The 27,470-nt window shown below is 31.6% G+C and overlaps 4 protein-coding genes across 6 annotated transcripts in view; 1 reads left to right on the top strand and 3 right to left on the bottom strand.

Annotated features, from left to right (window-relative positions):
- LOC143198116 (uncharacterized) overlaps positions 1-15,194 on the bottom strand; it is a 317,200-nt gene extending 302,006 nt beyond the window's left edge. Inside the window, exons 1-2 of one of the 2 annotated variants that reach the window (XM_076407133.1) lie at positions 15,053-15,194; positions 10,177-10,222 (exon numbers count right to left, since the gene is read on the bottom strand). The gene's annotated coding sequence lies outside the window, so the exon portion shown is untranslated. Of the gene's footprint in view, positions 1-10,176; positions 10,223-14,080; positions 14,385-15,052 lie in introns of those variants that run through there. The other variant, XM_076407132.1, reaches the window with a different exon arrangement.
- A 289-nt stretch (positions 15,195-15,483) lies between these two features.
- LOC143198115 (putative ribosome production factor 1) lies at positions 15,484-16,976 on the bottom strand. Its single transcript, XM_076407130.1, has 5 exons — positions 16,710-16,976; positions 16,427-16,651; positions 16,243-16,369; positions 15,887-16,178; positions 15,484-15,829 (listed from the first exon to the last, which is right to left on the bottom strand). Exons 1-5 carry the CDS (start codon positions 16,893-16,895, stop codon positions 15,652-15,654), a joined length of 1,008 nt encoding a protein of 335 aa, XP_076263245.1. The 5' UTR covers positions 16,896-16,976; the 3' UTR covers positions 15,484-15,651.
- A 57-nt stretch (positions 16,977-17,033) lies between these two features.
- Positions 17,034-23,882, top strand: LOC143198107 (neutral alpha-glucosidase AB). 2 transcript variants are annotated; one of them, XM_076407107.1, is made up of 17 exons: positions 17,034-17,187; positions 17,584-17,673; positions 17,731-17,970; positions 18,025-18,201; positions 18,253-18,347; positions 18,402-18,507; positions 18,562-18,645; positions 18,705-18,954; positions 19,759-20,086; positions 20,145-20,383; positions 20,440-20,617; positions 20,673-20,749; positions 21,580-21,826; positions 21,880-22,031; positions 22,090-22,316; positions 22,372-22,472; positions 23,421-23,882. In XM_076407107.1, the coding sequence occupies exons 1-17, from the start codon at positions 17,177-17,179 to the stop codon at positions 23,528-23,530; spliced, it is 2,712 nt and encodes a 903-aa protein (XP_076263222.1). In that variant the 5' UTR covers positions 17,034-17,176; the 3' UTR covers positions 23,531-23,882. The 2 variants fall into 2 exon arrangements, with proteins under 2 accessions (XP_076263222.1, XP_076263221.1); XM_076407106.1 differs by lacking the exon at positions 17,034-17,187 and adding an exon at positions 17,356-17,510.
- The window catches only part of shaker (Potassium voltage-gated channel protein Shaker), a 505,244-nt gene continuing 500,923 nt past the window's right edge, over positions 23,150-27,470 (bottom strand). Inside the window, exon 10 of the mRNA XM_076407118.1 lies at positions 23,150-23,238. The gene's annotated coding sequence lies outside the window, so the exon portion shown is untranslated. The remainder of the gene's footprint in view (positions 23,239-27,470) is intronic.

The raw sequence follows: 27,470 nt of genomic DNA, 5'->3' as shown, positions 1-27,470 counted from the left end.
TAAAGTGGCAACAGAAAAATTGAAAATGGCAAAAAATCGTGAATTTTCACGACTAAATGTATGGAAAATGTGTTAAAAATGTTTACCTCACGGATAAAGTTAAAACGGTCAAAACATATGTATTTTGGGATAAACAAAACGAAAATCCAGGTTAAATTGCTCTAGAACCTACAGTTTTTAAGATATGCGACATTAAGTGAAATCCACTCATTTTTTCAAAATACAGTTTTCATTGTGTAACATAGAAAGTAAAGGTCATACGAAAATCGCTATACCACCATTCGATTCAGCGTAAAATTCTCTATAATTCTTGTAATTTTCATTAATCTGCGATTATTTCAACGAAAGTGGCAACAGAAAAATTGAAAATGGCAAAAAATCGTGAATTTTCACGACTAAATGTATGGAAAATGTGTTAAAAATGTTTACCTCACGGATAAAGTTAAAACGGTCAAAACATATGTACTTTGGGATAAACAAAACGAAAATTCAGGTTAAATTGCTCTAGAACTTATAGTTTTTAAGATATGCGACATTAAGTGAAATCCACTAATTTTTTCAAAATACAGTTTTCATTGTGTAACATAGAAAGTAAAGGTCATACGAAAATCGCTATACTACCGTTCGATTCAGCGTAAAATTCTCTACAATACCTGTAATTTTCATTAAACTGCGATTATTTCAACGAAAGTGGCAACAGAAAAATTGAAAATGGCAAAAAATCGTGAATTTTCACGACTAAATGTATGGAAAATGTGTTAAAAATGTTTACCTCACGGATAAAGTTAAAACGGTCAAAACATATGTATTTTGGGATAAACAAAACGAAAATCCAGTTTAAATTGCTCTAGAACTTATAGTTTTTAAGATATGCGACATTAAGTGAAATCCACTCATTTTTTCAAAATACAGTTTTCATTGTGTAACATAGAAAGTAAAGGTCATACGAAAATCGCTATACTACCGTTCGATTCAGCGTAAAATTCTCTACATTACCTGGAATTTTCATTAATCTGCGATTATTTCAACGAAAGTGGCAACAGAAAAATTGAAAATGGCAAAAAATCGTGAATTTTCACGACTAAATGTATGGAAAATGTGTTAAAAATGTTTACCTCACGGATAAAGTTAAAACGGTCAAAACATATGTATTTTGGGATAAACAAAACGAAAATCCAGGTCAAATTGCTCTAGAACTTATAGTTTTTAAGATATGCGACATTAAGTGAAATCCACTAATTTTTTCAAAATACAGTTTTCATTGTGTAACATAGAAAGTAAAGGTCATACGAAAATCTCTATACTACCGTTCGATTCAGCGTAAAATTCTCTACAATACCTGGAATTTTCATTAAACTGCGATTATTTCAACTAAAGTGGCAACAGAAAAATTGAAAATGGCAAAAAATCGTGAATTTTCACGACTAAATGTATGGAAAATGTGTTAAAAATGTTTACCTCACGGATAAAGTTAAAACGGTTAAAACATATGTATTTTGGGATAAACAAAACGAAAATCCAGGTTAAATTGCTCTAGAACCTACAGTTTTTAAGATATGCGACATTAAGTGAAATCCACTCATTTTTTCAAAATACAGTTTTCATTGTGTAACATAGAAAGTAAAGGTCATACGAAAATCGCTATACTACCTTTCGATTCAGCGTAAAATTCTCTACAATACCTGGAATTTTCATTAAACTGCGATTATTTCAACGAAAGTGGCAACAGAAAAATTGAAAATGGCAAAAAATCGTGAATTTTCACGACTAAATGTATGGAAAATGTGTTAAAAATGTTTACCTCACGGATAAAGTTAAAACGGTCAAAACATATGTATTTTGGGATAAACAAAACGAAAATCTAGGTTAAATTGCTCTAGAACCTACAGTTTTTAAGATATGCGACATTAAGTGAAATCCACTCATTTTTTCAAAATACAGTTTTCATTGTGTAACATAGAAAGTAAAGGTCATACGAAAATCGCTATACTACCGTTCGATTCAGCGTAAAATTCTCTACAATACCTGGAATTTTCATTAAACTGCGATTATTTCAACGAAAGTGGCAACAGAAAAATTGAAAATGGCAAAAAATCGTGAATTTTCACGACTAAATGTATGGAAAATGTGTTAAAAATGTTTACCTCACGGATAAAGTTAAAACGGTCAAAACATATGTATTTTGGGATAAACAAAACGAAAATCCAGTTTAAATTGCTCTAGAACTTATAGTTTTTAAGATATGCGACATTAAGTGAAATCCACTTATTTTTTCAAAATACAGTTTTCATTGTGTAACATAGAAAGTAAAGGTCATACGAAAATCGCTATAGTACCGTTCGATTCAACGTAAAATTCTCTACAATCCTTGTAATTTTCATTAAACTGCGATTATTTCAACGAAAATGGCAACAGAAAAATTGAAAATGGAAAGTAAAGGTCATACGAAAATCGCCATACTACCATTGGATTCAGGGTAAAATTCGCTACATAAAATCCATAAGATCCAACATAAAATATTTCTCTCTTTATGCACCCTGCTTTATCTTATCATTAATATCAAATAATATAATTTCGACATAACTAAATATAGTTTTAATTTAAAAAGTAGATATTTTTTAGTTTTAAAATCATTTCACTATAATAAATGCAAATTAAATTCTTTTAATATGGTAATATATTATTTGCTGACTGAATATAGAGCCGAAATTACTGTTACCACTCATTGCCGATAGATTAAAACTTATAACATACCCATAGCAGTGGAATTAGTGTGATTGAACTAAGAATAAAACAAAACGTCCTGGTACTCCCGTCCGGTTTGCATATAGGAAGTGAAAAAAATCCGTGCCCAACATCCACAAAGAATCCGCACGCTATATTACTATTATTTTTAAAACAGTACTATTTTTACACGATAATGAAGAAATTTTTCAAGCATACAGACGGCATTACAACCATAGTTGCCTCTATTTCAATTACAATGTATTGTTTAATAGTTAACGATATTTAAATTATAATCAATTAAAACTGTATAAAGCTCTTAATTAACAATACTAAAATATATGAAAACACCATTATCAATAGTTATATCGAACAATTAAAGCGTCGTATTATTTCTGCATAAAATTTATTTAATATTTTATAGAGTCGGTTCAAAATACCAGTGAACTCACTCGAATTTGTGACCGATAGCAATTTGTAAGTTCGTTTTCAAATCACACCGTACATCTCCTTCTCATTTTTGTAAATTTCAAATCGTTGCTTAATGTTTACGATTACTCTGACTGAAAATGTCGAAGCTAATTTTTTTTGTTAATCTCTTAGAACGTCAACAATCTGCATTGATCATTTCAGTAAGTGATCTGCTGTACAACTTAATTATGTCTATGAATTAGTTCGTATGGTAGTTTGCATTTGAGCCTTTGCACTTCACTATCATCGCGCACATTTAACTGTTTGGCGACTGCAGTGGGATGCACGAATAGACTTTCAGAGTACTTCGCACTAGCATTTCGAATCACACTCGTTATGGGTTCTAAGGGGATATCACGCTGAAACAGTTTGTTGGATAATATGGTGCATCGACGATGACTCGCGATACTTTATTCTGGAATCTCTAGAGGATATCTATGTTAGATCTACTAGTAGTAGCCCACAGTTCAATAACATAGGTTCAAAGAAGCCTAAATATTGATTTATAGAGCAAAACTCGAGCTTTTGCGTCAATATATGATAATGGATGCAACATGGCTCCACCATTTCACTGCAAAGTCCAATCGACAGTCATCCGAGTGGACTGCACACGATGAACCCACACCAAAGCCTGGGCAAATGCAGGAAAGATTATGGCGTCTATATTTTGGAATACTCATGGAATAATTTTCATTGACTATCTTGAAAAAGGAAGGACCATCAACAGCGACTATTACATAGCGTTATTGGACTATTTGAAGGACGACATCGCCGAAAAACGCCCGCAATTTAAGAAAAATGAAGTGCTGCTTCGTCAAGACAACGCACCGTGTCACAGGCCAGTGAAAACGATGGTAAACATCCATGAATTGGGCTTCGAATTGCTTCCTTATCCACCGTATTCCCAAGATCTGGCCCCCAGCGACTATTTCCTGTTCTCAGATCTCAAAAGATGCTCGCTGGGAAGAAATTTTCATCGAATGAAGAGGTGATCGCCGAAACTGAGACCTATTATGAAGCAAAGGACAAATCTTACTACAAAAATGATATCGAAAAGTTGGAGGGTCGCTAGAATTAGTGTATCACCTTTAAGGGGAATTATGTTGAATAAAAAAAACTAATTTTGCCTAATAATATGTTTTACTATGGTAGGCCTGGGACCTTTCAATTGACCTGTTATTTGAATATTATTATACTGGAAACTAAGATATGGCCAATGGGTCCTCCTAGTTATATACCTAGATTTAAGTTATTATAAAGACAAATTGTAGGTTAGTCAGCAACGACTAGTAATAAATAAGTTTAAAAAAAACTTAAATCATATTCGTTAACGTAAATATTTCGATTTTCTGTAATTAAAAAGAAGGCACAACGAAGATACAAAATAATAATAGCCAAGATTGTTCAGACACATTCACTCCATTCATTCATAACAACGACTGCGTTTGAAATGTATGGTAATTCGATGGCGCCAAGCTTGAATTATAAGCTGGGCGCGGGAGACGTTCCAGTCGAGCTTCAGCGATGTTTCCTTCACGAATGAAAGATGTGTAACCGTGGATTGTCACTGCGTAGACATGACATTGTTTAACTTACCGACGGCCTATTTGTATATTAACGCGCCGTTAATTCCAAACGATTGTTGTTCGTACGGCACTTGATTGTATCGTTTCTAATTTTATTAGACCGCCGTTTTAACGGATAATATCGTCGAATGTATATAGCAAGCAGTACGAGTTCGTATAGATGTCGATTTTATCGGTTTTATATATTTTATCTACTTTATATTTGCGAGAATGTGTCGTAGCTGTAACATTGATTTTTTTACGAATTTAGTTTACTCAAAATAATTTTCATTTGTGCCAAAACATAGGGGTTTTAAAGGAAAAAATAAGGTTTTTTTCTTTTTTTATTATTTAATTATTACATTGTTACTAATCGTTTCCGACTAACCTACAATTTGACTTTGTGATAGCTTAAATCTATAATGTTTGTACATGTCATTGCTGTATTTTTTATTATATGCACCTCACTACACAACACTACACAAGATCAGATGGTTTGATTCTTTTGAGTCTGTGTCCCGCTCTGGTTGTATCCAAAAGTTGCAATACTTAATCTATTGCAATATTCTCATGAGAAAGAGTCTTTCCTCGTGCGCCCTTAAAACTCTCTTGATTTCTTGACTGACTGTGGGTATCTGAAGATGTAGGTAGTCCTTCCTATAGTATTTGGGTGCGCCTACAATACTTCTTAGGACTTTGTTCTGAAAAATTTGTAATTTGTTTATGCAACTCTTTGCAGAACATCCCCATAATTGAACTCGGTATGTCCATATATGTTTCAGTATTTGCTTATATTATAGCAATTTATTATGTACTGATAATTGTGACTTTCTTCCAATTAGTCAATACATTTTTCTATATTTCAATTCCAGTTTTTTTCTTTTCTTCATTATATGTTCCTTCCAGGAACTTTTGTATCAAGATTCATTTCGAGATATTTAGTGTTGTTGCTATATGGAATGATAGTATTATTTAATGTTATTGATGCTTGTACGGTCTGTCTATAGGTGAACTGCACATGTATAGATTTACTTTCATTAATTTGTATTTTCCAAGCTTGTGTCCAATTATTTATGTCACTTGCCTGTTTTAATGTTCGTGTGGCTTCTTCAGTATTGTCTCCGACAGCTATAATCGCAGTATCATCAGCAAATGTAGCTATCCTAATATTCTCCATGTGGCCGTACACTTCCTTGTGGTACACCTGCTTTAGCTACATTTATTGTAGAGTAAGCTTCTTCTTGTTTAACTCTAAACATTCCGGCTGTAATGTACGATTTTAGTAGTTCGGTGTGTTGTTTTGGTAATATTTGAGGTAGGTTATGAACAAGGCCTTCATGCCAAACTTTATCGAAGGCTTCTGCTACATCTAAGAATATAGCTGAGCATACTTTTTTATTTTCTTAGGTATCTTTCAATAACATGTGTTATTCTGTAGACCTGGTCAATTGTTGAATGTTTGTTAATAAACCCGCACATATATAGAATTTTAATGATGCCTGTGCACATAATAGGTAACCACTTAACAATTTTATGCGTATAACTGTATTGTAACACATTATTTTCATTATTTTGAGTTAGATATATTAGGTTAGGTATATATTAGGTATGTGTAGGTTTTAAAAGAATAAAAACTTTTTTTTTACTTAATAAAACTATTTCGTTTTACTATTTCACGTAGTTTATTATTACTATTACATATATTATCGAAGGACTTATACAACTACAAAGTATATAGTACACCACCATATAGTATGATGTAGAGTTCTAGGCGCATTTTTTATGTAGTGATATCCCCTGGAGGCCTAATCCACCTAATTGACAATTGCATATCCAAGTAACATATTTTACTTTCATTACAAATGCAGCATATTACACTACACTATACAAGATCAAATTATTTAGAGTATGAATCCTGTGCTGATGTTATCCAAAAGTTGTAATACTTCGATATTGATATGAAAATGGAATGAGTCTGTCGTCAAGTCTCCTTGCAATTCTCTTGATTTCCTGAGTGACAGTCGGTATTTGACATATTTACAATCTTATAGTGTATTGGTGTTCTGGAACACTTGTACTGTACTTGACATTAGCTGTCGCGGAACCTTCGGCGCTTGCTTGTATAATAGCAATTTATTATGCACTGTTAATTGTGATTTTATTTCAATTAACCAATACTTTATCCTGTATTTTAACCCCAGTTCTTCCTTTTCTTTTTTACGTGTCTCTTCCAGTGCAGTTCTGAATCAAGACTCATTCCGTAATATTTGGTGTTATCGCTATGAAATGATAGCATTATTATGGTTATTGGTGCTAGTGTGGTTTGATTATACGTGAACTGCACATGCGCAGCTCCACTTTCGTTAATTTTTATTTTCCAGGTTTGGGTTCAATCATTTATATTGTCACTTGCCTGATGCCGTGGCATTTAGCTGATTCTGCTTGAGGAATCGAGCATCCGTCAAGTGATGTAATTAGATTTTTGCCATTTCGCCGCAACGCAAAACAAATATGGACAGATTTAGAGCTATTCAGCTATATTTTCCAGTCTCTAGTCCATTTCTAGCTCTTGTTTACTGCCACTTGTACTTTTTCTATAACCTTAGACAGATACATATCTTTTGCCATAATAACTATGTCGTCGGCACTTAGTCGAATGCTGGATGATATATGTATAAATGCTTTAATACGTTTTAACGGTAGTTTTTCAAGTAATTCTGAAGTGTCTATCAGCTTAAGATATTTGGGAACATGCTTCAGTCTCAAATAGGTATTGGATACGTATGTCTACATGATTACTGCTTTTGGTGACAGTTCCTTCAATAACCCAAGTGAAATATCGTCAATACCAGGAGCCTTTTTAGAATTCAGGTTTTTATCAATTTCAAACCAATTAGGTGAATAGTTTTAGAAACTTCGTGATAAAGCAATGAGTCAGTGTTATCTAGCTTATACATAGAATACTAATTCATGACTTAACATACTAATTAACGATCTGACACAATCTTTAATAGTGTACTAATATATGCAAGTTAATCTTAAATTATTACCATTTATTCTAGCCAGCGAAGCTCATTTGTCGTCAAAGAATGTCGACATAGCATACATACCACATATTTTTATCGATATCACAATAGTAATTTAAATAATACGGAATTGCCTTGACTTAGGTCGAACTGATATAATATATTCCCCGCTCAATCATGCCCAGACATTCTATCAACCTAATAAACGCGCAGTTCAACGTAATACCTGCTGAATATTTAATCGGTATCACGAATACGAAACTTTTATTTAATAGGCGCATCGAATTTGGCAATGGGAGCACGTGTTGCGTGTTACCGCTTCGACATGTATTCCGGCGGTATCAACAGTTCGACGAACATCTGTCCCTCGAAAATCTCGCGGTGGGTCTTTTGATTTGCGACCGGAAGCACCAATTCCCCTTCGGATACGGTGGTATCGAAGGCCACGCGTGCTGACAAGTCAAAACATGCAAAATTATTAAGACGGTAGCGTTAGATAAGCGAAGAAATAATCTACATGTTTTGAATCACCCCATGGGAAAATTACTTAATTCCTTTATTTACTTATATTAGATTCTTCAAATAAACGTATAATTTATAAGAACTGGCAACATCGGCCATTCAAATCTATCCCATTTGAAAATTCAAGATGTTTTATTTTTTTGTATTAAAATCTTCAAATATACGTATAATTTGCAATAAATGGCAGCGTCACAAATTCTAATCGATCCAATTTGTAAATGCAAAATAAATTATTCTATTTATATTAGATTCTTCAAATATAAGTATAATGTACAAGAGCTGGCAACGCCGCAAATTCAAATAGATTCAATTTTTGAATTCAAGATAATTAGTTCTTTTTATATTATATTCTTAAAATGTATGTATAATTTACAAGAACGGACAACATCGCCCATTCAAACCGTCCTAATTTGTAAATGCAAGATAATTTATTATTCTTATATTATACACTTCAAATGTACGTGTATTTTACATAAATTGGCAACGTCACAAATTCTAATCGATCCAATTTGTAAAATCAAGATAATTTATTCTGTTTATATTAGATTCTTCAAATATAAGTATAATGTACAAGCGCTCGCAACGCCGCAAATTCAAATCGATCCCATTTTTGAATTCAAGATAATTAATTATTTTTATATAATATTCTCAAAATATACGTATAATTTACAAGAACTGACAACATAGCTTATTCAAATGGTCCCAATTTGTGAATTCAAGATAATTTATTCCACTTATATTATATTCTTCAAATACACGTATAGTTTACAGGAACTGGCAACATGGCAAATTAAAATACAACCAGTTTATGAATTCAAGATAATTTATTCGATTTATATTATATTCTTCAAGTAAATAGCGGCTGAAAATCAACAGCCACTAAAAAGAATGTCAACATAACAGAACGCCCGAAAATAAAAATATTTTAAGCAATATAACCCAAATGTTGCAAGGGAAATACTGTAATTTAAAAATAAATTGATTGAAGTACCTCGGAATGAATCTCGATACAAAATTTCGCTGGAAGGAACATGTAAAAAAGAAAAGGAAAGAACTGGAGTCAAAATATAGGAAAATATATTGGCTAATTGATTGTTGGATATGTGGATTGTTGTTAATTGGAGACAGGCAAGTATTGAAACCTATAAGGAGATACGGAATCCAATTATGGGGATTAATAACATAAATACAATACAGGTTTTTCAGATACTACAGGACTGAGTACTTACAGATACCGATTGTCACTCAGGAAATCGAGAGAATTGCAAGGAGATAACATGAGCACTCTATTATCACGTTAACATTGAAGTAATGCAACTGTTGGATAACACCACAACAGGACACAGACTCAAAATCACATAATTTATAATAAATCAAATAATATTATATTAGTCAAATATACGTATAATTTACAATAACTGGCAACATCACAAATTCAAATTCTCGTGCGCATGCCAGGCGCATGCCAAGTGTTATATGTTTTCAAGTGTTTCAAGTGTTGACTCTATAAGTATTAGAGAGTATAAGATTATTGCTTATTGGCAATCTGTCACTGTGTCAGACCAATTCCGAAATGTCTGAAAAAAAAGGTAGATATATATAATATATGCTAATTAAACATAAACAAATACCAGTGGTTTTTATTGTGAGAATTGTGCCGCGACTCCCGACATTCCAGGTGGACATGCCCATTGCCGAATAAGGCCAATAAGAACGCTAATAGATTTTTTGTCTCGTGCATTGTTTCCATAAATATTCTGTTATCTTACGGGTCTAATATGGATATCACGTTTCGAACCGCGGCCCCATTGTGTTCGCTGGAGGCGCACGTAAAACGTAACAAATATTAACATACGTTACATACTTACCACTTTCTCATGTGTAACAACCCCGTTTTTCAGCATGTCTCGATGTCTGAAAATAGAAATAAAATTGCTTAAGCTGCGTCTCGTATACGGCGAATGTATGCGTAAAATAATCAGTTAAAACTGTCGGGCAGATGATGCGTGTGATAAAATGCGCAAGTCGCCTCGGACCTGGACTTCAACAGTGTCTTAAAAAACTTTTCGGCAAATAACTAAAATTCCATACCAAACTTAATTATATTTTAATCATTTTAATTGTACTGCTTTTCCTTCCCAATTATTAGTAATTGGAATCATATCAAAACAACAGAATTTTAATTGGACCGAGGGAATATATTAGGTGCTTGTATGGTATGTTTTCACTTTAATGAGGTATTTATTCAGAAAAATCGCACACCTTTTCAACGGTTCTTCAGCGTTCCGAAACCATATAACAGCTCATGTGAATTCTTCACAGGAAAAATCGACAAAATGTCGATTTCGTCGGATTGAAGTGGCAAAAAGCAAAATGAAAAGTAGGAGAGTGACATTGTCCGAGAGTTTGCATTTCGAAATCACCACTTGACAATCGACCAAGTTCACAAAGTAACAGCGATTGTTGAAAAAGCATTCGAAGAAAAGAAATACTACCCTACAATAGCCCTGGAGGTCTCACAAGCCTTTCCCCAAGTATGAAATTTGGGATTTATCTACAAAATGAGCAAATTACTACCACGGACTTACTATCGATTTTTGAAATCGCATCTTTTCGGAAGAAAATTTAGAGCTTCGCATGAAGGGGCATTCTCAACACTTAAACCTATTTCGGCTGGAGTTCTACAGGATAGCGTGGAACATCTCTACCAAAGACCGTAGAAAAAGTACAGATAGAAGTCAACAAGATTTACAAATAGAGTAGAGACTGAACAATTTGGACCTTCGGTGCGTAAAACTAACTAGTACCAACCAACTAGTAATCCAACAGACCCAAAACAAAGTTCTACGATTAATTATCAATACTTATCGCTAAGTAACCAACTAAGAGCTGTACGATGACCTCGAAATCAAATGGATATACAAAGTGATCCAAGATTTCGCCGTAAAACATGAAATAATGTTGCTAAATCACAGCAACATGGAAGCGATACAGCTACGGGACAATACACAGGAAATAAGAAGATTGAAACGAACCAAACTACAAGAACTTATTTAATGTATAAAAGTGTATTCTTAATTTTAGCTTAAATACATACTGATGTATGAATCTCGTACTCGCCTAGCTTGTGTATCAATATAAAAACGACAGAAAAAAAATTGTCAGGGGCCAGAACAGTCCCGACCGATCGTCAACTGTGGGTAGATTTAATGAAGAATGTTCAAATTCCTACGGCACCAACAACAGCACTTTCCTCAGGGTTATGGACTGATGATGATGACTATTTCTTCACCAATCCAAAAATATCTGTCACCAAATATTTAAAATAATAAAAATTAACGTAACTATAGAGACAAAACGATCTCAAACCGTTCTGAATACCATTACGGACAAAAAAACACGCAGCTGTCTAGAAATAACTCGAAAAAAAACGCGAAAAACTTGTGAAACCGTGATTACGGAGGCTGTTCGCGCGTGCAACCGCCAAACAACTGCCAATTTCCATTTTTTTACATGGAATTATTTTTTCATTACGCTGATTTTTCAACCGGGGACAGCATAAAACCAACACAAACTTTAATATTAATTAAAACCGTTGTCTGGTGTTGATTTAACCGTTAAATGGTGAATATTTTCGTGATTTGGTTTCGTACCAATTGTTGAAATAAATGGGATGCGATATAGTTTCAGAATATATTCTTACGAATCGGTTCTTCCACTTGGGAAAGCCGTAGTGACTTGATATCATTGCATCAAAGCATCATATTAATGCTAGAAATAATTGAAAAATGTAGGGAACATTGCATTTACTCTAATCGACGGTTCAAAGAAAAATATATTTTTAATGCAAATTAATACAAAAAATATTTTCTTGTACATAAAGACATGTACATTAATTCCTCAAAATTTCATTTAAATCCACTGAGTAATTCTTCATTAAACTGAGAATTATTAATAAATATGAACAAGTGTAGTTTCAATACCATTATCAAAAATAATTATCAATAGCCCCATACAATCAAATATACTACGGTTAAATCATTTAAAATATTAATAAAACTACAATATATCCTATCTGAGTATCATTTCAAGTAAATGTAAGAGCCACCATAAAATATCAGAACTACCTTCGGAAGATTTATACACGTAAACTATTTTTTATATTCAAATCTTTCCTTGAATATAAAAATAGTAAAAACATAGACGCATATTTCATATGAAACTACATCAAGCGTCCGAAGCACGAAACACATTTTTATTGGTCACTATAGACAAGCCCCTAATTGGCCTTGACGGATCCAGACTAACACAACTGGGAATCCAGTGATGTATGGGCGTGACCTCAACTGATGATGGCCCATGTTCGGACGTTTATAGGCACGGAATACCTTCCAATTCGTCCTTGAATATTACTAATTATATTATGGAAATGATATTGGGAGAATTTCTGGTAGTACAGGACCAAAAGCGGCATAAAATTTGCATCTAATATGAATAAATTGGTGTATAGAGAATTTATCAAGAATTGTCATATTTTCTTCGTTCATTGAATTCATATTCTACAAAGTATATCAGAAGGAATATGATTGCTTTTGTTTTCAAGATAAAAATCAATTGATAATGCGAATTAATTTATTTACTTTTAAATACTTCAACCAACGTTAGAGCCAAAACAGACTGAAAAACATTAGTGAATTTAAAAAAAATCTTCTACCCATAATTCTAAAGGTAAGAAGAAAATGAAATAAAAAAAAACGAAGTTGCACGTAAACGTGGAAATAATCGCTAACTTGAATAAAAAAATTCGGTCAAATATATACATCACTAAAAAACCAAATAGATGACAAACGCGGACGTGGATTAATTTTTCTCGCGCTAATACATTGTTTACTATCTAACAATTATAAAATGTTAAGAAATCAAAAATATATAACCGCAACATTTCAGGAAAAATAATTTATACATTATACAGTCACTTTCTTATTTAAAATTAGCAGGTAACATTCACTACAAATATAGTACTTGTAAAACGCGACAAAACAATTGTCGAGCAATAAAAACCAAATAATTGCCCATTGTTATGTTAAGGAACAAATAAAAAACATACTGCGTTAAGCAATCGTTTACTTTATTCCTGGAGTTTTAACACTAGACGCTTAAAATACGGTTCAACGATTTTAATCTAGGAATAAAAAGCTTGTTATGCCGTACTATAAAAATATTTGACAATATACATAAATAAGTCTGTATAATTAATACAGTAAATGTGATTATTACGTTGATGTTATTTAAACTAATATAATCCAATGCTGACAAAACAGTACATAAAATAAACTATACTAACGTTAAAATAATTTACAATAAAATAATTTACAAAAATGATCACTAAATATGATGAAATAGAAAAAAACTCGTTTACTTTAACATTATGTCTAGTAACACTGAAACTTGCACTGGTCTACTGTACCGTCTTCCATACATTTGGTATAAATAAGGGAAATTTCTGAAATACCTCCGTTTTTTTCACTGGAATAAGTTCGTAACGAGAAACAGTTAGATGTAAATATTTAGTTTTTCACACTGACCTCACTACTTTAAGTTTATATTATTAACAACAGTTTAAAAATAACTTTGGGCCTGACATCAACATAATTGTAAATGCCTTTAATTCAATATTATAAATATAACATTCTATTTCGGCTTTAATATCGATATTCTAAGTTAATTAACAACCAAATTATAGTGCTGTCTTAATGATCTGAATGAACTTACCACATTAAAACAAGAAAAAGTCACCGAAGTTCCGAAAATACTTGAAATTCTTACACAGTAACACATTCAAACAGAGTTTTCTCAGTTTTTATAAAGCGAACGTATTCAAAGTACCAATTACCGCACTATAACGTAAAAGTTCTAAGTACTCTTACTTACTTCGAATACTACACTTAAAACATATAAAACTAACAACGAAAATTAGGCATTAATATTTAGAAAATAAATATAACCTCGCCATGTTTCTTTCAAAGATGTACAGGTAGAGTCGCCACCTGGTGCAGGAGAAAACAAACACTACAATGAGGGATTTAATTGTTTATTATTTTAAGATATCAATATTTAAAACTCTTTACCTTACCAATTACCTATAAAATAGTAAAATTGCGATTGCTAAACAAATATGAAATCTTACAAGTTGCCTCTAAAAGGTAAGTTACCAAGTACATCTTTAAAATGACAAATAGAAACAGCAAATACACAAAAAATATTAATATTATAAATTAAAAAACATGTATGTATTAAATAAATAGCATGTGTTAGAATATTAACATAAAATTATTGCATAATTTACCTTATTGCTATTTTCACCTGTTTAAAACTTTTTAAAGTGTTAAAATAAAATTTATTTGTTTCGATTAATTTTAATATCCACTAAAAATCAGTTAAGTACTATCTTATATGACCCTTTGATTATTTTATATCTTCAAAAAAACCTTAACTTAACGGTTATGCTGCAACTAAAACAATACATAATAAAATTGTAAATATATTAAGGAATTACAAAAATTAAAGTTTCTTACACGTAACCCGAAAAATATGAAAGTATTATTATTCCTTTATTTTTAGCTAAAATCTTATTAATAGAATATTAACAAAACAAAATTTAATACAAATTGTGATTAATATATTTCATATTTTGTTATATTGAATACTTTATATTATGTAAACATAATATTAAAATGTACTTACTTTTTCTGTTTGATTTGTCAGACGATAACTATAATAGAATAAACTCTGCTTTACAGTAAAAGAAAATATAACAAACTACTTTCTCCTTTTATACTTTATTTCTATTGATAATAATCCTCAGACACGGGCTTGATAAATTGTTGTAAGCTATTTAGTACGGAGGTTATGTTTTTTTAATTATGAAAAAGATTTCTATAATATTGGTTGGCTTTATCGAAATATTTATTTTCTAATAATCAACGGGCATTTATACTTGTATATACAATTTAACTTGAAAAAGTAAACGGCTCAAAAATGTTTGCCTGCAATTATTAATAATGATGTAACGTTTACGCTATACTATGGAAATAAAAAACAAGATGAGTATAAAATATTTATCACCTGATCCAATCAATGAAAAATATTAGTATTTCTGTTAAATCAATGATCATTGTTATTTTAATGAAAATTCTCTTATTGATTCATAAATATATATTACTATTTACCCTTAATTTTTAAAATAGATATTTTGAAATAAAAGCAAATAATTAGACTACATTTTAAAATGTATATTTAAAAGAACCGTATTTAAAAAACAAATTATTGTGATAACAGGTGGTTTACAAGTCGAACTTTCTTCTACTAGTTTCCATACTATGCCTTCTACCATCCTTAATCCATTCATACTGCCCATATTTGCTATCAAATGTCCCTTTCTGTAAAGACCTTAACTTCAAAGTAAATCTTGGACCCAATTCCTTGAGCCTTGCTTTTTTGCCATCACTATCAAATCCATACCTTCAAAGAATGAATAATGTGAATGTATTTTAGGCAACGTATCAAGTCCTTTCTTACCGATAATGTCTAAAAAATATAAAATCTCTTTGATTGTGAAATGTAACAGCTCTCTGCCCAACAAATTCTGGATCATAATGAAATAAAGCCCCTAGCATTCTGCCTACGGTAAGTCCCAATCTCGTGGTAAAATTGTTTAAAACAACTTCAGGTCGATGAGCTGTAATATCCTTATGGTTCCTTCTCAATTCGGTTGTTATTCTGACATTGGTCAATTTAAAGTGAGCTGTAGGACCATTTGGAAGATGTATAACCAGAAGACCATCAGGCTCTTTTCTGTTTTCATTAATAACTAAAAACATTAATTTATATTTGTAAGTGATATTATTTAGGTCCATTATTATAACCGCTGTTACCTAATATATCCGTATATTCTTTTTTAATTGCACTTTTAACAATTTTTTTAACACCTGACCTGTTTCTATAAAGAGAAATTGAATTTGGAATAATCCTTGTTAATTCTCTGCCAAAAATTCTGGTTTTCTAAAATTTCAATATATACAAACATCTAACAATTTGATAATTAGGTAAGTAACTAACCTTCATTGGGTTATCTGCATAAGTAATAAGAACTTTTGGTTCATATGTGTTTTTATAAAATTCACTAAACTCATCATTCTCTAAATCATTTCGGATTAATTCATTTTCTTCAGCATCAACATCTGTAACTGTTGTTTCATCTTTAACTCTCAAACTTTCAATAGTATGAGGTGCTTTCTTTGGACCTCCTTCAAGATCTCTTTGTTTTTTTGCAGCTTTTTTTGCCTTTAATAAACATATTGTTATTATCGAGTATCTAATTAACATTTTGATGTAAACTTACTTTTTTCTTTTCCCTTTTAGATTTTTGGAACTGTTGAAGACGCACATGTTTGTTCTTAATATGTGAATATTTGGTTTCATTTGGAAATAATACCGAGCCGCTTGTTGACGGCTTAATTTCTTCTTCTGATTTAATATCTATGTCATCAATTGGGACGTCATTAGCTTCATTTTCAGAAGTGTCCATAATAGAGATTAACTTTCACACTTTATATTCTTATAGTACCCTCACCTTTTCGGTAAAAAATCAGGAATCAAAGGTGAGGTTATATTTGATTTAATATTTTTGTATTTGACATTTGATCGTAAAGTTTGTCGAAATATCAATTTCCTCATGACTGATGAAAATCGTAAATAATTGTACACGTCAGTAAGACATTCAAGTATCTAAAAAGTACTAGTAGGAGTAATTATTTATAGGTTAACGAATAAAAAAGATCCAGTTGTATTTCTTTGTATGATGCCAAAATGGCTAAGTGGTAAGTACATAATACCAAAATGAAGAATTTTTTTGTTTGTTTGTTATATTGTTAAAACCTTAAAATGTTTTCCTGGATATATCAATTTGGAGTAGCCGGCAACTTCACAAGTCCTTATCATTGCCAAATGTTAAATAAAAAATACGAGTTTCATGTGTATTTTTAGGCTTTTATTTTCGAATCCCTTATGACTAGTATAGTATTTTTAAACATATGCAATTTGCGAATTTATAAATAGTTTTTAAACATATTAAATCCTGTTTCAAGAAGTTAACAAGTATTCAAGTACCCTCTGTAGTCATGATTTTACATTTATACAGATTGTTAGTGTTGGTTAATTTTAAAAAACCTAAAGGAAATACATTCAAATTAAGGCTTACACTTATTTTGTTCTAGGGCCATTATTTTAGGAGTTTGCCTTCTTAATATTGTTGTGGCAGTTGACAAAAATAATTTTAAATCATGTGAACAAAGTAGCTTTTGTAGGTAAGTATTTTATCTATTTGTGATATTTTGAGAACTAATTATTACTTACTTTTATAGACGTCTAAGAAAATATCAACCTGGAGAAAGCACATATCACCTTGATTTTTCAGCATTGCACATAACTGATAATGTTGTTGAAGCTCAATTAATTAATACTCAAGTTCCTGAAGTTAATTTAAAATTAACTTTAACAGCAATTATTGGAAATATTTTCAGAGTTTCCGTGGATGAAGTTAATGGTTTACATTCTAGATATAAACCACAGTTTGCACTAAATGGGGATCCTCAAGAAACAAAGTATGTTTTCCAGCTTTATTTTCAAATGTTTGTTTTAATTAATGATATTTGTAGACTTGAAGTGGTTGCTAGAAATTTGGAACAAGTTACAGTGAGTTCAGGTGACAGTAAAGTTGTTTTAACCGCCAAACCTTTGAAGATAGAATTTTATACCAAGGATAAGTTAGTGAATGTTGTAAACAGTAAAGGTCTCTTTGCCTTTGAACACTACCGAAATAAGCCTGCTGAAGGGTAAGTTTTATTTTCTGTTTAAAAACAGAATAATTAAACTGTTTACTTCAGTGAAACTGATCCACAAATTCAGGATGATCCAGGTGCATGGGAAGAAAATTTCAAGTCACATCATGATACTAAACCCAGAGGGCCATCTGCTATAGGTATATAGTGAATTGTAAAAATTGGCAATAATTTTTAATCTTGTTTGTTTGTAGCTGCTGACTTTAACTTTCCTAATGCTGAAAGAGTTTATGGATTGCCAGAGCATGGAGATTCTTTAAGTTTAAAATCAACACAACAAAATAATTTAGATCCGTACAGGTAATTATTGACTTTTAATATTTTTAACCGCTATATTTAATATATTACTTACAGGTTGTATAATTTGGATGTATTTGAATATGAATTAGATAGTACCATGGCAATATATGGTGCTGTACCTGTTGTTTATGCTGTCAGGTTTGTTATAGTTGTTAAATAAAGAAAAGATAGTTGTTAAAATAACTCCTTTTCCATAGTCCCCAACACTCAGTCGGTGTATTTTGGCATAATGCTGCAGAAACTTGGGTGGACATTAAGAACAGCAAGGACACTGACATTATATCATCACTGGTTGATTTTGTTAATCCATCAAGTAAAGAAACATTTGTTGATGTTCGTTTTATGAGTGAGAGTGGGGTTTTGGATTTCTTCGTTTTGATGGGTCCAACATTGAAGAGTGCTGTAAAACAATATGTTTCACTCACTGGTGTACATGGGTTACCACAGGTAAGTAACATTTTTTTTGTTGCTTTTCATGCGAATTTATATTAGAGTGAGTGCAAATAAATCTGCTGGTCTTTTTATCGGAAATTGGGCATTTATGGTGAAACAATGAGATCTCATGTTTTACTTAAAATATCCTTTATCTCGCATTGGTTGTTTTTTCTTTTGCAGCTGTCCATAAATCAATCCAATTTGTGTTTTTAAATAACATTTTTTGTTTGATTTTTTTACGAATTTTTGGGGTTGAGAAAACCACGAATATATTTGAAAGGAAGTTTAAAAATCTAGACCTCAGTTACTGACACGTGCGCTTCTACTTCAGCTTATATCAATTTCATGTGATCTAAAAGGAATTGTGAATAAACTCAGATCGATAATATAACCTTTAGGACCTACTGGATATAAAGAATCATGAAAAAAAGATCTGATTTACACAAGGAAAAACAATAAAACGCGTATTCGCAGACTTGCCATTCTCTGTCAGAAAACTGACAGATTGAATGTTGCCATGTTGCAAATTCATTTGGTCATGTTTCAATTTCTGTAAAGTTCTGTTTAAGTTTTTCATTGTCTTAACTGTAAAGGTTTCAAACCATTTGAACAGTTGCTCCCATTTAAGTCAGTCTCATTTAAAATAAAAATTTCTATGAAATAAAAATTCCTACACACACTTATTCATCTCACTTATACATCATTTTCATAAGAAAAAATACTAAATTTAGCAATTTTTATCCATTAATGGATTTGCACTTCCAAGTGATAGAGAATCTACACAATAACAATGGTGAACTGTAATTTTCCATCTAGCTTTTTACCCTGGCGTATCATCAAAGCCGTTGGAACTACAACGATCAGGATGATGTTACAACTGTAGTAGCCAACTTTGATATTCACAATTTGCCACTGGACGTCATGTGGCTGGACATAGAATACACCGAGGGCAAGAAATATTTCACGTGGGACCACATCAAGTTCTCAAACCCCGACAACATGGTCAGCAATTTAACGAGCACCGGCAGAAAGCTGGTAGTTATCATAGATCCACATATTAAACGCGAGGGCGGTTACTTCTTGCATGAGGATGCGTTAAAGCATGATTTCTACGTGAAGAACAAAGACGGGTCAGTGTACGAAGGTAACAGCATCAAGACATATTCATCTCCTGGTATTTCACCGCTTTCCTCGTGTTTTAGGATGGTGTTGGCCGGGTTCCTCTTCATATCTCGATTTTTACAATCCATCAACAGTGGATTACTACAAGAAATTGTATTCTTTGGACAATTTCAAGGGAACGTCGCATGATGTATGGATTTGGAACGATATGAATGAACCGTCAGTCTTTAATGGCCCTGAAATCACAATGCCTAAAGATTGTGTTCATTATGGTGGATGGGAACATAGAGATGTACATAATGAATATGCTCTGGCACATGTGAGTATATATAACAATGTTTAAAATTATACCAAATAATATGGCATTTCGTTTAGACCATTGGTACATATCAAGGGTTGAGACTGCGTTCACCGCATAAAAGACCTTTTATCTTAACTCGTGGGCATTTTGCTGGGTCTCAGAGATACACCGCGATGTGGACTGGCGACAATGATGCCAAATGGTCACACCTGGCCGTTAGTTTCCCCATGTGTCTATCGGAAGCTTTAGGAGGTAAATGTTCTTATTGTTGGGGTACATCCGATATCTATAATTTTATTTTTTCTAGGAATTAGTTTCTGTGGTGCTGATGTAGGAGGTTTCTTCAATAATCCGGATACTGAATTGTTACAGAGATGGTACCAGGTAAGCTGATTGTTTTTTCCAGAATTTTCCATTATTAACTTAGTTTCATTATTTTATGTTTTGTAATTGCATATGTATTATGGACGTGACAAAAAATTCGACGTTTTTATTTAACAAAGTAATTACTATAGAAATTATCACCAAAATAATAATATTTTATGACAATAAAGAAACGTCCTTAGAAGAAAATTATAATGGTTCAATATTTCATTTCTAAGCCTTTATAAGTTAGGTACAGATAAAAATAAGTAATAGTCACATGGATAAATGTATGGGCTATACGGTGGATGTCGTGTATATTGGGTCCTATATATTTCTTTAGTCAAAAGGTAACGACATCTCTAGCACTCTTGATTTTTTCAATATTATAAATTATCTCTTATGTCTTTATGTTGATATATTTTTATTTTGCCGTGATGTTTGTTCATTAATCGTGTTACGTTACTTCGAGTAACGTTACGTTTCCTTAAATATTATAACTTTGCATCTATATTATAGACACAGAATGAAGTAATTTAACTGACTCTTGATATTCACTCAGCTGTCTAACCAGTGCCTAATAATTCTTCATTTATAGTTTGATTATATAATTTACTTAACGTTAGCGATATCACTAATTGAAGAGAATTTATTTCGACATCATCTTTTTTAGCCCACTGTTCATTTATGACAACTTATAATAACGCGAATATTCTTCAGTGTGTCGTGCTAGATTTTACTAGTTTTGAACTACAAGTAGTAGACCTAATAATCCCGAACAAATTATAAGTTAAAAAAACGTGCTTTCCCGAACCTATAATATTATTTCCAAGTTTATCTATTTATTCTAGGCTGGTATTTGGTTACCGTTCTTCAGAGCGCACGCCCATATTGATACCAAAAGACGCGAACCCTATTTATTCTCGGACGATATTATTAATAGAATAAGAACGGCTCTGCGATTACGCTATGCCCATCTACCTTTATGGTACACGTTGTTCTGGGAGCATGAAACTCAAGGAGAACCTGTGCTTAGGCCACTGCTCTATCATTATCCAGAGAAAGAAGTGATTGATATCGATAACACCGCGTTAATAGGTCAGGATTAGAACGACTTGCGGTGGATGATATTAATGCATCTTAAATTACAGGAAATTCAGTCTTGGTTCGTCCGGTTAGTGAACCGGGGGTAACATCTGTAGAGGTTTACTTACCAGGTGGTTCTAGTGCAAATTGGTATGACCTGAGTACTTTCACTCTTTATCATGGAGGTTCATACAAGCTTTCTGTTGATTTAGATACAGTAAATAGAGTTAATATGATTTTATCTACCAACGATACTAACAAATGACTGTTTCTAGCATGTAGCCTTTTACCGAGGGGGCTCAATTATACCCAGAAAAGATAGACCCAGAAGATCATCCACTATAATGCACAGAGATCCTTTCACTTTATACGTAGCTTTAGATAATGAGAAGACTGCCTCTGGTACGCTCTACCTTGATGACTACGAGAGTTATGAATACAAAAATGCCAAGAAATACATTTATTTGTTATTCAATTATTCTAATAACAAGCTCACCAGCAGGTAAGTTATATAAAGTAAAACTGGAGTGTGCTTCTAGATGGTCGTTGAATTTCAGTTTGCTTGATAAGACTGATTACCCAACTGAAGAATGGATAGAGAAGGTTGTTATCCTGGGACCTCCTGCTGGAATTAAAGGAGCAAAACTCGTAAGCAAGAGTAAGTACACGATACATATTAATTTTAACTACTTATTATTAAGTATATTAAAAAATAATCCACATTTTTCACTCAACAATATAATTATCATTAGAAAGGACTACTTTTTGTTATAATTTAAAATTCACTTTTGAGCTCTTAACATCTTCTCTAGAACAAATAAAGAAAAAAAAAGAACAAATAATTTTCAGATGGAGAAAGGTCTTACCACTAACGGTCTCCCAGTATTTTTTTACTTAATATTTGGGTTTTTTTAGGTTTACGACTTGTTGCTCAGTTTTTAACATAGCAGGCTTGTAAATTAATAGTCTTGGGGTATAGGAAAAAGTTAATATTCAAAGTTTTGTGAAATTATTCCGGCCAATTTAAAATGCCCTAACAATTGTTCAGATCTTTTATAGTTATCGTAATAAATCAATTTTTCATGGGTTACTTTGATGTTTAGTTGTTAAAGACGTATTGTTTTGTTTTCGTTGGTTTGTTGATGTCTTACTGTTAGTCTAATTTGTTGAAAAGTTGGTCTATAAGCTGTCATAGCAAACAAAAGACAAAAAAAAAGTGTTTTATCATTTTTTCGGGTTTTCATTGCTATTTTGATTACTGTTATAAAACGTGTATTTTAAACACATTAACAAGGGGTTCTGGAATTCCATTGAAAAAAAGAACATATTTTTAACGTTTATTTATTTATATATAATAAAATGTACAAAGAAATGTTTGGAAAAAGACACTACATTATTGCAGCTCTAGTTTGGTTTCTGATCATCTGAAACAAAGATAAAATAAAATCTTAACATTTTCTGAATTATGCATAAATATACATGAATTGTCGTCAAGTCAATCCCTTCCTTTATATCAAAACGAGGTTTTTTTTTGAAAAATAAACTTTAAATCTGTAAAAAATTATATAAAAAATTATTTAAGCTATTTATTTTTATTGTATGGTAGGTTTAGGAACAGTAGACTTGGAAACATCTTACGATAAACAAATGAAATACCTTACCGTAAGGAAACCAGGAGTCAGCGTCAGGGAACCATTCAGTATCGAACTGGTATAAACTGGCCTGGTAGCTCCCAGTGCATATATACTAAGGAAATTTGATAAAGACACGTGGTAGATGATGTTGATTTAAGTTATTGATTAGATTAGAAAAAAAAAGTTCAAAGAACAGGTTTGTTTATATCAATACAAATTTATATATGCATAACTAGTATGTGGTATAAGGTAAACATTTATTTTAAAGTCATAACTCATAAATCTTAGTACTGATCATCCCGTCATTAAATGTGTTAAGAATTTACTGTAATTAATTTTTTCCTAATCCTGTTAGATATTATTTAATTAAATGTGTTGCAGTGTTCAGTTCTTTTAGTGTTATAAGTGGTTATAAAATAAATGGATCAACATTACATTGTCTTTTTTTTCAATGTTCTATTAATACTGGGTTCAATAAGTTTTGTCGTTCGATAAGAATAGCACAATTTTATTGTTTACTATAATCTCCCTAAAGAAAGGAGCCTGGTTCACAATTATTTTTATCCATAGTGATGAGACATTAATTAATTTTTTAGTCACATTTGTTTTTTAACGCAGCAAAAAAGCAAAAAGATTCGCGACAATTCTAAAAATCGATAGTTGATCGAATACGATAAAGTTAATAGCGCCATCTTTAATCGAACATAAAACTCACTGAACGATCTATTGTAATGATGCTGTTTTACAGGCATTGTAACAAACAAAGGTGTTGTCTTAGTGTACACATTTTTTATGTGGTGGTTAAAAAAGATGACAATATAGGACTATACATTAATTTTGATTTTTGATAAAATGTATATTTTATTAATAATTATAGGACAGAATATTGAAACGAATGTAGTCCGAAAAGTATTAAACGAAACATAGTTTACGTTATAAAATGTCAAAATAATAAATAATGTCATTCTTCTATTTAAATGATTTTTTCCAAAATCAATATGGGTATATTAGTCTAATAAGATAAACACTTTTTCAATAAAATCTAATACAACTTAATACACGTAAGGAAGGACAAATTAAATATATTATGTTTTATTTAATGAAACTTCAGTGTTACTAACCTGTAATACATGAACGGGCTATCTGGAATCAATACATTCATCAAATTAATGCATCTTTAAAAGTTTTTTTTTTGACATAACCGCATTTTTATATCCTCTTGATTGTGTCAATGTCAAGCGTATCAGCGATATAACTAATTTAACTTACAGTTACTTAAATTATCAGTCGAAATTAAATAAGAATCAATTCGCGAATGTTGTTGAGAAATGACATGGCATTTGAAGCTTCTAAGTCATGGCCTGCTTGTGTAAAGTTGGTTAACATCAACATTATCTTTATTAGCTCGCTGTTCAGTAATATCAATATATAATTCGAATATGCTATATTTTACTAGCTTCGAACCAGAATTAGTGGAGCGAGTAATCCTGATGGTGCCCTAGTAGAATGATAAAAGGAGTAACACATTTTTAATCTGGACTTTACCCACTGCATTTTTATGTCGTCTTAATTTTGTCAATGTCAAACGCGTTGACATTTGTCAAAATATTTTATTTGTTTACATGATAATAGAAATAGTGTATTAATAAAATAAAACGAATAATTGAAATAGGAATGTCGTATATTAATCAACATTTATAAAATATTTTAAATTGTAACAAACATGACTAGATCCATACTGATTCACAATAATAATGTAAAGAAATTTCATGACAATAATGAGCGAGTGTCCGAGAGCAACGGACAGACGCAAGGCGCGAAGCGATCAGACTGAAAAGTTTACATAACCTCATCTTTTCATCGAACGACGACTATCTCGCTATACTTACTGATTGGTTTCTCGATGTGCCGGCGCTTTTTCCGGCGTAAACTTTCAGTCCTGTCGTCCACAGCCAACGGAACGGCGTGAAAGGCAGGCGATACAAGGCAAAATGTAACACCGAAATTATGATTTTTTCTATTATCTCATTGAACTCGACTATCGAAGGATAACGTTTAAGAAGAAGTATCGGCAGGCTACGTTTCGAAATAATCCAGAATAATATGCTCCATTTTACCTTTTATTCACCGATTCTTTCGTTTGAATATTCTTTTTAGTTTCCTGTTATTGTATAACATGAACTTCACAAACAATCGTACAGTTTACAAAGAAATCAAATTTATTGTTCGGGTTGTTTTGATTATTTGATTATCTACACAATTATATGATTACAGCATCCGAATTCGATTTTTTATAATAGGTAATAGTTTTTTTTTGTGCGAGGGCTTCAGGCTAAGTCCGGTCCAGTTATTTAAAACAAATTATAAATAAAAAAGCCATAGAGAGATATCTAGAGGTTTTAACATCATAGGCGTTTCGAAAGAATTGTTTCGTATCGGTTCTCGGTTAGTGGCACTGTCTGCGTGTTTTGTAACATTTGATTGGTTCGTTGAGTTGAAATATTGTGTTATATCTATGTCCTACTGTCATTGTCAAATAATTTTGAAATTTATTGTGGAATATTAACTTATTTAATTTTATTTAAAAAATAGTGTTTATTATACTGAAAATATTGCCGTAATAAATATTATCTATGTAGAATAAAGCCTTTCAACAAATTTTTATTTCTGATTTTCAGTATAAATTTGACCTTGATTGAAGATTCTTTTTTTTGTGGTGTTTTTGATTCAATCTTCGAAAATTATGTTTATATAATTTAATTTGTCTGTGAATATGAAATGTAATAAAGTGATATCTGTTATAGGTTGTACTTCTATTTAAAATTAATTTAAAGTTCTGTTTATAATTAGTGTCAGTGTCAATTAATAATTTTTCGTACCTAAAAGGTTTTCAGCGCCACACGTGGAGAGACCAGACGAAACAATTCTCGTCTCTCTTATATTGAGAGTGTTTACTCTAGTTTACGCTCTGTGGTCAAAAATTCGTTGGAATTTTTGATATGATACGTAATACATTCGATTCATTAAACCCTAAATGATATGAGAAAACTTATCGTGTGGTCAGATGATATGTCGTCGTGTTGTTCGTCGTTAAATTGACAGAGAGAAAATTGCTTTCGATTTTTTCTTGCAACGAATCGGTGAACGAAGCCGATGTCATTTTTTTTTTGTTTCACGTACGTGTAAATTATTTGGGATGATTATTTAACCGGGACTTCATGTCATGTTTTTTAAAGTGGTAAAACTCAAGACCGAATCGAGCCCGAAGAACATCTCCTCGCGCCCGGTCTGCCCCTCTACGCGGGTGGATATGTAACAAGGGCTAAAAGCTAATCCAACCCTATGTAAATAAGCTTCACACAGCCCAAAAATACAAGCACTTAAAACAGTGCTGGAACTAATTACAGTTTTTGTTTAATTTGTCTGGAGACCCTTGGCACCGCAATATTCGACATGCGCTTAACTAGTCGCTACTATTTTACACGCTTTCTTTCTCTTTTCCTTTACGTTTACTATCCACGACACTTTTTTGTTTACTAGATTCGTTTACTTTTAATTCGTATTCTTTTTCAACCAAGTATTAACTTACCAAAATTCAAATTATATCTGTCATATTTGAATTCTAGGTTAATTTCAGATTCTTCTTCTTTTTTGTAATTATAATAACTGTCATCAAATAATCTTGCATTTGATTCTACAAAAAATGCTCTAAACTATTAATTATTGAAGAAAACAAATAATTATCGAAAGAATAATTTAATTAGTCAGTGATAATAAAAATTAAATAATATTTTTAAAACTGAGTAGATTTCAATGTGAGATTAATTACAGATTCTTCTTCTTTTTTGCATTGGTAATAATTGACATTGTCAAATGAACTTCCAATTTTGTATAAATAAATATCAACAACAAATATGCTAATTACACATTGAATTTAATTAAATAACTAAAATATCATGTTATTACGTTTATAGAAAATTCATGTACCGGAATTATTAGACATGAATATGAAAAACGATCGT

The sequence above is a fragment of the Rhynchophorus ferrugineus genome, unplaced genomic scaffold (genome assembly GCF_030347505.1).
Source record: "Rhynchophorus ferrugineus isolate W39M unplaced genomic scaffold, kcgeb_rfMv2 rfM6, whole genome shotgun sequence".
NCBI classification, from domain to species: Eukaryota; Metazoa; Arthropoda; class Insecta; order Coleoptera; family Curculionidae; genus Rhynchophorus; species Rhynchophorus ferrugineus.
The sequence above is the reverse complement of the archived record's forward strand: the minus strand, read 5'-3'. Positions and strand labels throughout refer to the sequence as shown.

Excerpts from the sequence above, each read along its gene's own strand:
- LOC143198115 (XM_076407130.1), bottom strand. The coding sequence starts at position 16,895 with ATGGACACTTCTGAAAATGAAGCTAATGACGTCCCAATTGATGACATA. Across the intron at positions 16,652-16,709 it reads CTAAAAGGGAAAAGAAAAAA|GCAAAAAAAGCTGCAAAAAA; the intron begins GTAAGTTTACAT and ends TGTTTATTAAAG. Across the intron at positions 15,830-15,886 it reads ATATTTTTTAGACATTATCG|GTATGGATTTGATAGTGATG; the intron begins GTAAGAAAGGAC and ends CATTCTTTGAAG.
- LOC143198107 (XM_076407106.1), top strand. The coding sequence starts at position 17,488 with ATGATTTTACATTTATACAGATT. Across the intron at positions 20,618-20,672 it reads TCTATCGGAAGCTTTAGGAG|GAATTAGTTTCTGTGGTGCT; the intron begins GTAAATGTTCTT and ends TATTTTTTCTAG. Across the intron at positions 21,827-21,879 it reads CGATAACACCGCGTTAATAG|GAAATTCAGTCTTGGTTCGT; the intron begins GTCAGGATTAGA and ends CTTAAATTACAG.